This window comes from Myotis davidii, unplaced genomic scaffold (genome assembly GCF_000327345.1).
Source record: "Myotis davidii unplaced genomic scaffold, ASM32734v1 scaffold167, whole genome shotgun sequence".
NCBI lineage: Eukaryota > Metazoa > Chordata > Mammalia > Chiroptera > Vespertilionidae > Myotis > Myotis davidii.
Window position 1 is genome coordinate 1,000,741 of NW_006300048.1, and position 13,240 is coordinate 1,013,980.

The 13,240-nt window shown below is 51.9% G+C and overlaps 1 protein-coding gene and 1 pseudogene across 1 annotated transcript in view; one reads left to right on the forward strand and one right to left on the reverse strand.

The window, feature by feature from the left end:
* The window catches only part of LOC102758891 (triggering receptor expressed on myeloid cells 1-like), an 8,530-nt gene extending 1,698 nt beyond the window's left edge, over positions 1 to 6,832 (reverse strand). The window contains exons 1-2 of the mRNA XM_015572166.1: positions 6,643 to 6,832; positions 5,136 to 5,480 (exon numbers count right to left, since the gene is read on the reverse strand). Coding sequence (XP_015427652.1) covers positions 5,136 to 5,480; positions 6,643 to 6,724 — 427 coding nt within the window. The 5' untranslated portion in view covers positions 6,725 to 6,832. The remainder of the gene's footprint in view (positions 1 to 5,135; positions 5,481 to 6,642) is intronic.
* Positions 6,833 to 11,783: 4,951 nt separating this feature from the next.
* Positions 11,784 to 12,429, forward strand: LOC102754305 (annotated as a pseudogene).
* Positions 12,430 to 13,240: the final 811 nt, after the last annotated feature.

Sequence of the window (13,240 nt, forward strand, 5' to 3'; positions counted from 1 at the left end):
TTTTTTATTTTGGTTCTATATAGTATTTTTGATGCTGGTTATGAAAACAGTTTGTAACTCGTCTTCCTATAAACCATATTTTTTTACCATATTTTCTTAGTATACTCGTCGACGACTGAAAAAGAACATTTTGTGAAAACGAGTATACATGTTTCTGCCGGGGAAGGGGTTAAGGTATTTCAAGAATTTTCTAGGAATGACCTATAAATTTAGTGAAACCCTCAAGAAATCTAGTGAGACCCTTGAGGTTATGAAAAAGGACCAACTAGAAATTAAGCATACACTGACTGAAATAAACAATATTATACAGACATCCAACAGCAGACTAGAGGATCGCAAGAATCAAGTCAAAGATTTGATATACGAAGAAGCAAAAAACACCCAACAGGAAAAACAAAAAGAAAAAAGAATCCAAAAATATGAAGATAGAGTAAGGAGCCTCTGGGACAACTTCAAACGTACTGACATCCAAATTATGGGGGTGCCAGAAGAAGAGAGAGAGCAAGATATTGAAAACCTATTTGAAGAAATAATGACAGAAAACTTCCCCTACCTGGTGAAAGAAATAGACTTACAAGTCCAGGAAGTGCAGAGAACCCCAAACAAAAGGAATCCAAACAGGACCACACCAAGACACATCATAATTAAAATGCCAAGAGCAAAAGACAAAGGGAAAATCTTAAAAGCAGCAAGAGAAAAACAGTCAGTTACCTACAAGGGAGTACCCATACGACTGTCAGCTGATTTCTCAACAGAAACCATGCAGGCCAGAAGAGAGTGGCAAGAAATATTCAAAGTGATGAATGCCAAGAACCTACAACCAAGATTACTTTAACCAACAAAGCTATCATTCAGAATTGAAGGTCAGATAAAGAGCATCACAGATAAGAAAAAGCTAAAGGAGTTCATCACCACCAAACCAGTATTATATGAAATGCTGAAAGGTTTCCTTTAAGAAGAGGAAGAAGAAGAAAAAGGTAAAGATACAAATTGTGAACAACAAATACACATCTATCAACAAGTGAATCTAAAAATCAAGTGAATTGGGCGCCCGGCTAGCTCACTCGGTAGAGCATGAGACTCTTAAAAATCAAGTGAATAAATAATCTGATGAACAGAATAAACTGGTGAATATAATAGAATCAGGGGCATAGAAAGGGAGTGGACTGACTATTCTCGGCGGGGGGCGGGGGGAGGAATGTGAGGGGTGCGGGAAGGGAATGGACAAAAATCGTGCACCTATGGATGAGGACAGTGGGTGGGGTGAGGGCAGAGGGGGGGTGGGAACCGGGTGAAGGGGAGCTATGGGGGAAAAAAGAAGAACAACTGTAATAATCTGAACAATAAAGAATTAATTTAAATAAATAAATAAATAACCAAAAATAAATAAATAAATAAATAAATAAAGGGCCAGAAAGTTGAGAACCACTACCCTAAAGAGATCTACCTGGTCTCCTGCCCCTAATATCTCCCTCTGCATCGCTCCTGCCCACAGCCCCTGCATCAACCACTCTGCACTGAGCCCTCCCTCTCCCTCTCAAGGCGCCAGGGAAAGCCGGCTGTGCTCCCATTGCCCACAGAACAAAGTGCACAGGCTGCCGGCGCCCAAGGCCTCGCAGTCTGAATCCACCACCGGCCCTGCTGTAGCCTCACCATCTCCTGTCCACTCAGCCCCACTGTCTCCATGTGTCGCTGACACTCGGTGAGAGCATGTCCCCACCTGCTCCTGGTGGCGACCACCCCCCCTTCTGCATGTGTTACTCCTCTGCTACCTCCACAGCTTCTCCTCCTCCAGGCAGTGCTCCCTACACCCTCTGGGCCCCATGGCCCAACAGCTCTGTGCAGGGGATTTCTGTCCATCCCCTTCCTTCAACTCCAAGGAAGTTTGCTCAAATGCATTGGCCCCTGGGCCACGTTTTCTAGGTGATGCTCTGCCATCAGGGGTAGAAACACCTTTGTAATCATAGCTCCCCACCCCCAGCTCCTTTCCTCTGTGGCTGGTTGATGGGACTTGTGCTGCCTTGAGGCAGTCACATTCAAGGCTTGTGTGAGGGCTTCAGAAGAGAAATAGAAGTGAAGGTCCTTCTGCCTGCAGGGGCTCAGGACTCCCTCGCCTGCCTGGAACAGGGGACAGGCCTCCATGTGGTCTAGTCTGGTTCACTGGAGCCCACCTGAGAGGCCTGAGCTGAGGGCCCAGCTAATGACCCCAAAGTATCATTCTACTTTGCTGTGGCCTCTGGGCAGCGACCCTCATTCAGACTCAACTGATGTTGAATCCTGATTACCCTTCAGGGTTGGTTCTCTTTGACTGACACCTGGGGGCCCAGAAAATGCTTGATGAAGATGGGACTGCATTCCCTGAGGCTGCCAGTCTGCTGGACAACCTGTCTGACTTACCCTGAACCGGAGAGGGACCTCCAAGATATTTGGAACCATTTTTCTTCCACAGGCTGAGCAACTATGTCCCAAGTTCATTGCTATGGGACTGTACTATATTTGGGGGATAAATATTCACAGAGTCCTAGAAGGTCAAAGGTGAAAGCAAGCATTCAATACCATCCAATCTAAGCCCTAAGGAATAGGGTGGACAGGGAGTGTCTAAGGCCACTCAGTAGACATCAGCAGAGCCACACTGGGTCCCCTGTCTCCTGTCTCCTTGCCGTGTATTTCTGTGACATTTGCTGGTCTCAGCCTTCAGAGTCTTGCCCAGGGAGCCTGGCCTAATCTTTTAGCTCTTGGCTCCCAGGTCCACCCAGCCCTTCACAGTCAAGTGGCCTGCTCACCAGGCCACAAGCCCTGCTCTCACTTCTGACCCTTCTCCTGCCTCCCACGCCCCCTTCTCTCCCTAAGTTCCCACTTCAGGCCTCTCTTCCTAAGGCAGGGTTGGGTGGACAACATCCATCACCTCCGAACAGCATGACATTATGTAAGTTTCTCTCTGTGGGCATCTGCTGCCATGCCCTCCCCTGCCTGGAAAAGTGGAGGAAAACGCCGACGATTCCCCACAGTTCACTGAGGGTAAGGCCATTTATCGGGGCAGGCCTAACACCACTCCAGGAAGAAGTTTCCATTCATTTGTTTTAACTTGACTGAAAACGGCGCCTGGCTGCCACCCCTCCCAGGCCACCTCATGTTACCACAGGTGTCCTTACAGAGGATTGCGCTCTTGTTTCCCTGGGAGACCTGTAAGTCCTCCAGGCAGAAACAAGTTGTGCTAGACTCTGTTTCCTTTGCTACAGCAGCCAACGTTTTCTCCAGTTGCTGCAGAGAGAAAGAGGAAGCTGCTGTGAAAACGCCACTGCCCGCTATTTGTGGTTTGATGAAAATAATTACGTTCACATTTATCCTGTATTAAACTTGATATCATTCTCATTCAATAAGACGGGTTCAGTCATTCCCAATAATTTCCCTTATTGTGTTTATTAAGGTTTGCGTTAAAGAACCAGGCAGCTCGTAACTGATGGAGTCAGACCTGGTGGGCCCAAGCTGCCTACTGGAGTGGGCAAACTTTGCCAAAGGTGTAAATAAAGCCTATTTCTCTGAACTTAAGCATAGAGAACCCCGGAGAATTGGAACCTTTGAACATCACCATGGAGGAAGCCTGGAGGAGGATGAGGGACATTCTCAAGGTCACTGAGTAGGTTCTGGGTTGAGGAGAAGTGGAAACCAGGCCCGTACACCTTTTATTATCCTGTGACGGCACCACTTACCTTTGCAACCAGCAACTGTTTCAGCACTTCCACGTGTACGGGTACTGAGACCAAATTACTAAATTGCTCCTGTGTAGAGAAGGCAGTGGAACTGCTTCACCGACTGCATAGATTACTTGTAACCAGTCTCTTCATTCCTGGGAATCCCTGGGTGTTCCTAAAGGCCTGGGGCATGTTTTCCTTTTATGTGGGCTCAGTAGCTTCCTTCCACTCCTGCCTATAGCACCTTCCTTTTGCTTGGTCAACTCTTTATTTCCAGACATGACTGTGAAGTTTGACTCTAGCCCCACCCTGGCCTAATCTATATATATAACAGGCTAAGACACCAGTGGACTGGCCAGTAGGTATGACGTGCACCAACCACCAGGGGGCCGACGCTCAGTGCAGGAGCTGCCAAGTAACAGCAATTTGCATAGTGCCCTCTCACACTCTGGGACCCCTCAGGGATGTCCAACTGCTGGTTTCAGCCTGATCCCTGCAGGCCAGGCTGAGGGACCTTGCTCACTCTGCAGACACCCTTCCAGCTCCTTCGAGTCCCAGCTTCGCCCCATTGCAGTCGGCCAGGTGAGGGATGGAGGGAGGTTGGTTCCAGGGCATGTTGTGCCCATCTCCCCCAGTCCTTCTCCACCAGACACTTTCTAATTAATTTCCTTTCAATGTGCATGAATCCGTGCACTGGGCCTCTAGTATTTACATATTGGGATTTGCAGGAAGTAGAGAGCAGGGTCCTGTGTGGTGGAGGCCTCTCCAACGCTCTGGTTCAAAGGGAGAAGGTTTATTGGGGAGCTCGGGGCAGAAGTATTGGGTTAGGTGGGTAGACCGGCTTTCTGAGAAGAGAGGGGGAGAACTAGCAGGCCCCCATCCATGAGAAGCAATTCAAGGACCTGAGACGCCCTTCGTCTTGCTGTCTAACACCTATTCCTTGTTTGCTACTATGTAAATCCCTTGAGAAAGGGAACAGTTTCACTGGCCATACTGGGCCCCTTCCAGGATCCACCAAGGACCATCGGATCCAATGGGTCTCTGTCGGATCCCAGCCGCTCCATGTAACGGCTGAAAGACACAGTGAGTCCCGTGCCCTCCCTGAGCCTTCTTCCCGTGTACAGTGGAGACAGCCATAACCTTGGCCATGCAGCCTGTGTTCAGTACCCGGTCCTCTTAGCGGCACTCTGCACAGATTGAGAGAAATTTTGACATCACCTAGTCTAACTTTCTTGCCTTAACCGGTGAGAAAACTGGGGTCCAGAGAGGAGCTATGGCTCTCAAAGTCACAAAGCATGAGACAAGAAGACCCACGTGCTCTGATTTCGGATGGAGGGCTTTCCATGACTCTGCGCTCTCTCTCCAAAGCCCCCTAGAGGCAGACATGCCAGCCTGCAGCTCAGGAGCTCAGCCTCCACAACCTTCCCTGTCTGGGCTGCTCACCTTCACATGGTACCAGCCGAATCCGAGGAGGCAGGACAACGGGGGTCTGGGGTGAGAGGTCAATCACACACTGATAGAGCCCCACGTCCTGCCTCTGGAGCTCCCTCATGGTGACTCTGAACATGACCTCGTTTGGGTCGTCCTCCAGCAGGTATCTCCCGGCCTGGGCCATGTTCAGGTCCGCGACCCTGGTATCTGTGCGCACCAGTGTCTCTGGGGGCCCGCGGCTCCTCACCCGCTGCCAGGCCTTCAGGCTGGAGGCGTACTGCCTGGTGTACAAACAGGAAATGGTCAGGTTGCTGCCTTCCAGCAGGCACATTTGTTCCTCATCTTCGCCTCGGAGTCCTAGAATGAGAGGGCGAAGAGCTTCACTGAGCAGCCTTCCTCCCACCATCCCCAAAGCCACGGAGCACACAGCAGAGCCCAGGGCCCAGGCGAGAGTCCTGATAGCTCCCTCAAGCCCTTGGGAGTCATTGGGGATTTCCGTGCACTCTGTGAGATGGCTCGGCGTCTTTAGCAATATATACACATACGGAGCAAATAGGGCAAAATACCAATCCTGGTTCAGTGTTTGAATCTAGTAGATGAGTTTATGGTGACTACTTTTTCTATACTGTACTTTATAAATTGAAATATTTCCATAGTAGAAAGCTTTTTATTTTTCAAGTAGAAAGAGAACTGAACCAGTTTTGCCACCCATGTTCTTTTCTACTTGTGGTTCCCAGGCATGCACCTTGCTTTCAGGGACACAGTGCCTTGCATTACCTCCTGGCGTCCCCAAGCCAGATGGGGTCCCCACTCCTCTCTGCCCATATCCATCCCATTAGGTCCCAGAGAGAAGCCTACTGAGCAGTTCCAGCTGCCACTACCCTCAGTCTCCCCGCAACCCTCAGCCCACTGACCACCCTACACCTGCTCCATCTCCAGCGTCTTGGTCCTGGGCAGCTGCCTGGGCTTCGTTAAGCACTTGCTAAGCCCTAAACACTGAGCCAAGTGTTTCACATCCATCGTCTGTGTGGCTCCTAGGACAACCCTCCGCAGTAGGCGCTGTTCACAAATGAGGAACTGAGGCTCAGAGGAGGCAGAGGACTTCTTACGGTCACATCTGTACAAAGTGGCAGAAACAGGATTGGAACCAGCTCTGTCTGTTTCCGGAACCTCTTTGCTCGTCTGCCTCGGCCCCCGAATGTTCCTTTAAGGAGGGACTGTGCCTTGCACTGCTTTCCATCTCCCAGGGTGTCCGCACGGCGAGGAACAGCTGTTTGGTGACTTCACATCATTTTCTCAACTTGGAGATGCACTGGAGGAACCTCCAGCATCCACTGGTCACCCAGCCCCGCTGGGTCGGGGCCGGGCAGCACAGTCTGCCTTCATTTCCTTCTCTCCCCATTCCTGTCTCCAACACATCCCTGGATCCCATCCCCGTCCCCCTAAAGGAGGGAGAGAAAACCCCTCTTAGGAGGTACCTCCCTTGGCCATCTACGTCCCTCTCCCTTCCTCTCCTCACCTGAGACCCAGAGCAGCAGCAGCAGCAGCAGCAGCAGCAGCCGTGGCCGCCCCCAGAGCCCCATCCTGTCCATTCCACCCATCAGGCACTGGCCATCCCAGGGCTCTAGCGCTTGCTGGAGGATGTTGCCCCATGTGGGTGTCTTCCACCTTCTCTGAGAGGACTACCTTTGCAATTGAGAAACCCTGAGGGAAATGCAATGAGAGGGACCCGCTCAGGAACTGCAGAAGCAGAAGAGCGATCACTGGGCTTGTGACATCTTCCTTCCCGCTCTCATTATGCCATAGCCTGTGGGGCAGCACTCCCCATTCTCCACCACAGCAAGCCCTGACCCACCCACCGGACATCCCACCTCTGCTCCACTCACTTCCTCAGGGCACCGAGACATCCTCCCCGAGCAGCCCCGGGCCCCTCTGGTGCATTCACATTCGGTTTGCCCTTCAGGGTCTGGTGCAGACCTTCCTGATGACATGCCTTGTTCAATCTCACTCCCCACCACGCTTCTCAAGTATGAGCATGTGGCTGAATCGCGTGGGAAGGCTGGCAAACACACGCATGCGCGGGCTCCACCCCCGGAGACTCCAGTTTAGGAACTCTAGAGAGGGCCCAAGACCTGCATTTTAACAAGTAGCACAGGTGATTGTGAGGCAAGTGGTCCCAATGGTGATGCCTGGAAAAGCCCTGCATGAGGTCAGAGGGGCCCCAAGACTTTCCAGGGTCCTCAGCCTGCGTCTGAGGTGAGTGCTTCCGGGAGCCCCAGTCTAGACACGGGGCATGGAGACCACAGTTGTAACGGTGCTGAGAGTGACTAACCGCCATGGACTGAAGGCCCGCGTGTGCCAGGTGCTTTATTCAGGTGATCTCACTTCATCCTACCAGCTTCGGGAGGCTGTGTAGGCAATATTTGTCATCTTTTGAGTCTCCAGCCCCAGTGCCTTTTTTATTTTGGCACCAATGTGTGGGTCTCACTAGGACGCAAAGCTCCCCCACTTCCACCCCTTGGCGCCTATGGCACAGGCTTGGGACTTGACCTAAGCTTGGCCAAACGCATGATCCTGTGATGAAAGACATGGGGCCAGTTGGAGATGAGTGCACATACAAAGCCCATGAACAGCATGGTGGCAGGTTCGAGTCGCTTCAAGTGTGCAGGGGAGGGGCTGTAGCATCAATGGCAAGCTCACCACTAGACGACCTCATGCTCTAACCTCAGCTGTGGCCTCTTGCCCACTCTCTCTTGGCTTCTGCTGTTTTCTAAGCCTGGTCCTCCAGCCTCCTCATTGAGTCTGTGAGCTACTGACCTCTGTCTCAATTCCTTTGCGGCTCAAGACAGCTGGCTTTGCATTGAGCTGTTGGCAGCAAGAAGCATGACTGGCGTTGGTTATTTGGTCCAGGGGGCAATGAGGAGTGTCTCAAGGGTGAGGCCCAGAGAGATGCACGGAGTCTTTCAAGGCCAGACATACTTCAAGGATGTTATGGATCTGGGGTTCACCCTGGGCGTTGCTTACTTCCAAGGCCTGTGTAACGAACCACATAGCACTGTTGTGCCAGCCAACGTCCAGCAGGAGACAGGTGGCTCACTGACACCGAGTCAATGTGCCGTGTTTGACAAAAGTGTGGTGGGATTTGGGGAAATCAGTAAGGGATGCTCCAGGACCCTGAGGCTGCGGACAGTGGGGAGTCATCACCACCTCTAGGCCTAAAGGGGCAGGGCGATGGAGCAGTTGCCTGAACTTGGAGATAGCTGCTGTCTGGTCAGCAGCATGCAGGGGCCTCCATTCCACAGAGGAGGCCAGAGGATAAAATCCCTGCCCTCATTCTCTTCCCGTCCTCTGCCCTGCTTTCATGCTGCCCATGGGTGAAACCCAACTGGAAGCTAGTTGGCCAGGGAGGGAAGGATGGAGAGTGGGCCTACAGGTGCAAACGGAAGAGTGTCCAGCACAGCCATTTGTCTTCCAATTCTGTGTTCATGATCTCTCAGGCAAGTTTAATGTATTGGGCCTAAACACTACGTAACCTCTCATTACGTTAAGCACACAAGCACACGAGCTCCTGCAGCTGGTTACCTCTACTATGAACCTGTCGTGGTGTTTGGTAAGAAGCTTGATGACTTCTTGGAACTCTATCTCACAAACAAGCTTGAGAACCACCAAAAGAGAGCCGCATGTGCTGGGATGCAGTAGGTATGGAGGGGCCCTGGAATCTGCTTTATAAACAAACTAAAGGTCTGGTGCATGAAATTCGTGTATGGGGAGGGGGCGGTTCCCTCAGCCCAGCCTGCACGCTCTCCAATCTGGGACCCTTTGGGGGATGTCCAATTGCCGATTTAGGCCCGATCCCCGGGTTAGGCCCGATCTCACAATCCTGGACCACTGGCTCCTAATAGCTCACCTGCTTCCCTGCCTGGTCAGCCCTAACTGCCCCCCCCCAGCCTGATTGCCCCCTGATCAACCCTCACTGCCTCTACTTGCTGCTATAATCACCCCTAACTGCCCCACCAGCTGGCCTGGTCTCCCCCCGCCAGCCTGTGCCCCTAATTGCCCCATGCTGCTGGCCTGGTAACCCCCAACTGCCCCCTCCCTGCCATCCTGGTCGCTCCTAACTGCCCCCCTCAGTTGGCCTGGTCACCCCCAACTGCGCTCCCCTATTGGCTTGGTTGCCCCCAAAAGCCCCCATGCTGGTCTGGTCATTCCACACAGCCTGCTTGTTCAGTCATTTGGTTGTTTTGCCGATTTAGGCCCGATCCCCGGGTTAGGCCCGATCTCACAATCCTGGACCACTGGCTCCTAATAGCTCACCTGCTTCCCTGCCTGGTCAGCCCTAACTGCCCCCCCCCAGCCTGATTGCCCCCCACCCTGCCAGCCTGATTGCCCCTCATTGCCTCTGCATGCCGGCCTGATCGCCTTTAAATGCCCCTCCACCCGCCAGCCTGGTTGCCCCTAATTGCCCCATGCTGCTGGCCTGGTAACCCCCAACTGCCCTTCCCTGCCTGGTCAGCCCTAACTGCCCCCCCCCAGCCTGATTGCCCCCCACCCTGCCAGCCTGATTGCCCCATTGCCTCTGCATGCCGGCCTGATTGTTCAGTCATTTGGTTGTTTCTCACTAACTCCCCTGCTGGCCTGGTTGTAGGCAGCCATCTTATGAGGGTGTGATGGTCAATTTGCACACTACCTCTTAATTATATAGGATGTTCCAGGAGACACTGATGCAGGAGGACTAGAGTTTGAGAAATGCTGCACTAACATGTTCTGCTTCTCCTAGTGAACACTTAGTAATGGCACCTCCCTTGTCCCTTCATGAACAGGAACAGCATTGGACCTGCTGGCCTGCAGGTACCAGACAAGCAACCTCAGAAAGCAAACACTGCATGTCCTGTGGCTACTGCCTCTGAGATGCTCGGCTCCCTTAGGGAGGAAAATAGATGCACCAAGATGAACAGTTGCTGGAAGAAGTGCTTCTCAGAGACAAGAATTCCCTTTGCACATTTTCTGATGGACTCAAAATTGGGGGATGAGAGAGAGTCTCTCTGGGGTCAGTGCCATCCTCCTGGAGGCTTCAGACAGAGCAGCTGCTCTCAGGTTGATGCAGAAGTCCTTGTAGAGGGCCCTTGATCAGGACAGGTTAGGCAGGACTATACCTCAGCAATCAGGTGTCTTTTTTCCCACAGCAGTGGGGGAAACCATGCTGAATGTAGGAATATGTTTTCCTAACACACGCTGAAAGGTGTGTTAGTTCTTGGGGAATTTGATATGAAACTAGAGGCTCAGTGCGTGAAATTCATGCACTGGAGGGGGGTCCCCTCAGCCCAGGCTGAGCCCTCTCGCAGTCCAGGACTCCTCAGGGGATATCCACCTCCCGGCTTAGACCTGATCCCCTGACGGCAGTGAGACATCCCTCTCACAGTCCAGGGCTCTTGCAGTCCGGGATCCCTTGCTCCTTAACCCCCTGCCTGCAGTGGAGGCGGGAGAGGCTCCCGGCACTTCTGCTGTGCTCGCCAGCCATGAGCCTGGCTTCTGGCTGAGCAGCACACCCCCCCACCCATGGGAGCACACTGACCACTAGGGGACAGCTCCTGTGTGGAGCGTCTGCACCCTGGTGGTCAGTGCACATCATAGAGACTAGTCATTCTTCTGGTCATTCTGCCAGTTGGTCAATTTGCATATTAGGGTTTTATTATATAGGATTAGCCTTGGCCATTGCTGAATTGGAGTAGGAGGACCCATCATTTTTTCCCCACCGATGGGGGACTCTTCCCCCTTTAGAGCCAAAAGAGGTAGGAGATTGGAAAGTCCTGATTTAAATCTGTTGGATTTTGGAAGTCACAGGTGGGCCTGCACACCTGCTGCATGGGTGATCGTGGGAGCTGAAGGGGACTCTCAGGGGCAGACCTAGAGAGGAAGAGGAAGGCAGAGTGGGGAGCCAGGAGTGCGCATAGGGGAGAGCCTCCCGAAGCCTAATGTTGGGGTCTTGTCATGCCACCATCCCTGCCCTTGTGAGATACACGGGAAAGAGACACGTGGAGGCATCCCAGGAGAGCTCCTGGCTGTTCTCTTCTCCATGGGCTGGGTCTTCAGGAAAGGGACTCTTTAATTTTTGTTCCTGCCAACAAGTGATGACTTTCTACTCATGTGGCCTCATTCCAGCCACACTCTGCCCTGCCTTCCCGGGCTTGTTCTGAGGGTCCAGGGACGATGCACACAATAGACACGCGATATTCTCTGTCAGTGACATTCTCTGCCAGTCTCGTCCTTCAAAGCCTCTCTCATCCTCCCAGTGCTGTCCCCGGAGGCTGCCCTCTGGTTCGCTGGTTTCTCTTGGCCAAAGGGGAATTCTCCCCCTGGCGTCCTGTGTTCTCCCCATTCCGTGGCTTTCAACACCCTTTCCTGGGAGTGTTGGAAAGGCCGTAGCGGAAGGGAGGAACCCAAGCGTCTGATCCTAGAAGAAAGGAAGGCCCCCGTGGCCATGGCTGAGAGAGCAGGATGCTTCTGTGGTGCCGCTCTGCCCAGGTCTGGCCCCAGTGCAGTGGTCCAGGGCAAGGACCAAGGCAGACTTAGCAGCTGTGCCCTCTGTACCTCATGACCCCACAGGACAGCGAGTGACAGGGAAAAGCATTGGGCTGTTCGCAGCCATCCTTCGCTCTCTAACGCCTGTGCCGCCTCCAGCTCCCCGAGCTCCAGCCGAAGGAGAAGGCGGGTAAGTAAAGTGGTCTCTCTACCATGGCTCCTACAAAGCTGACTGCCTGCAAATCCACTGGGGGTAAAGCACCCAGGAAGCAACTGGCTACCAAAGGCGCTCGAAAGAGTACGCCCTCTACTGGATGGGTGAAGAAACATCATCTCTACAGGCCTGGTCATGAAATTAGACATTGTCGGAAGTCCACTGAACTTCGGATTCACAACCTTCCCTCCCAGCGTCTGGTGCGAGAAATGGCTCAGGACCTCAACACAGACCTGCGCTCCAAAGTGCAGCGGTTGGTGCTTTGCAGGAGGCAAGGGAGGCCTGTCTGGGTGGCCTTTGTGAAGACCCCGACCTGTGCGCTCTCCACGCCAAACGTGTAACTGTTACGCCCAAAGACACCCAGCCAGCACGCCGCACACCTGGAGAACGTGCTTAAGAATCCACTGTGCTGGGAAACATTTCATTCCTTTAAACGATATCTCTTCTTCCTGTTATTGGTCGTTCTGAACATTAGAGTTGTTGTTGTTTTTTTACCAGGGGGTCAAAAGGTACCTAAGTATATGATCGCAAGTTGAAAATAGGGGACAGAAACCAGGTGTTGGCAGTTTTTCCATTTTTATTTGTGTGTGGATGTTTTTAATATAAATGCGGGGACGTAAAGCATGAATGCAAGTCAAATGTTTCCGTGAACAAGTTTCAGCAGTTCACCTTTATAACAATGTAAATAAACCTGTTAAATTTTTCTAGGCAATTCCAGCATTTGGATTTTTTTAAAAAAACAAGTCAATTCCTTATTGATGGCAACGAAATGGTGTTTGTTGCATTTTTTATCAAACAGTAGATTCCATCCATTCACTATACTTTTCCAACTTAGTTGTCCTACATGCAAGTACATGTTTTTTTAAAATATATTTGTATTGATTTTTTACAGAGGGGAAGGGAGAGGTATAGAGAGTTAGAAACATCGATGAGAGAGAGACATTGATTAGCTCCCCCCTGCACACACCCCACTGGGGATGTGCCCGAAACCAAGGTACATGCGCTTGACCGGAATTGAACCTGGGACCTTCAGTCCACAGGCCAATGCTCTACCCATTGAGCCAAACCGGCCAAGGTGCAAGTACATGTTTTTAATGTTGTCTGTCTTCTGTGCTGTTCTGTTAAATTTGCTATTAAAATACATTAAAATAAATTTAAAAAGCATTGGACTCCATCTTTATTTAATGCAAACCCCGTGCCGCTGGGGGGATGGAGGCCCAGGGCACGTCAGGGGCTGTATCTTCTCCTCTGATGGGGCAGAGCACACACCACAGTTGTTAGTGACATGAGGGGAGTCAGCAGGCCCAGCAAGGTGGGTCCTGAGCCTTAGAAATAACCTGTGTCACAGATTCAACTCAGTCCTTGTCCTCCCCCCCCCACACCC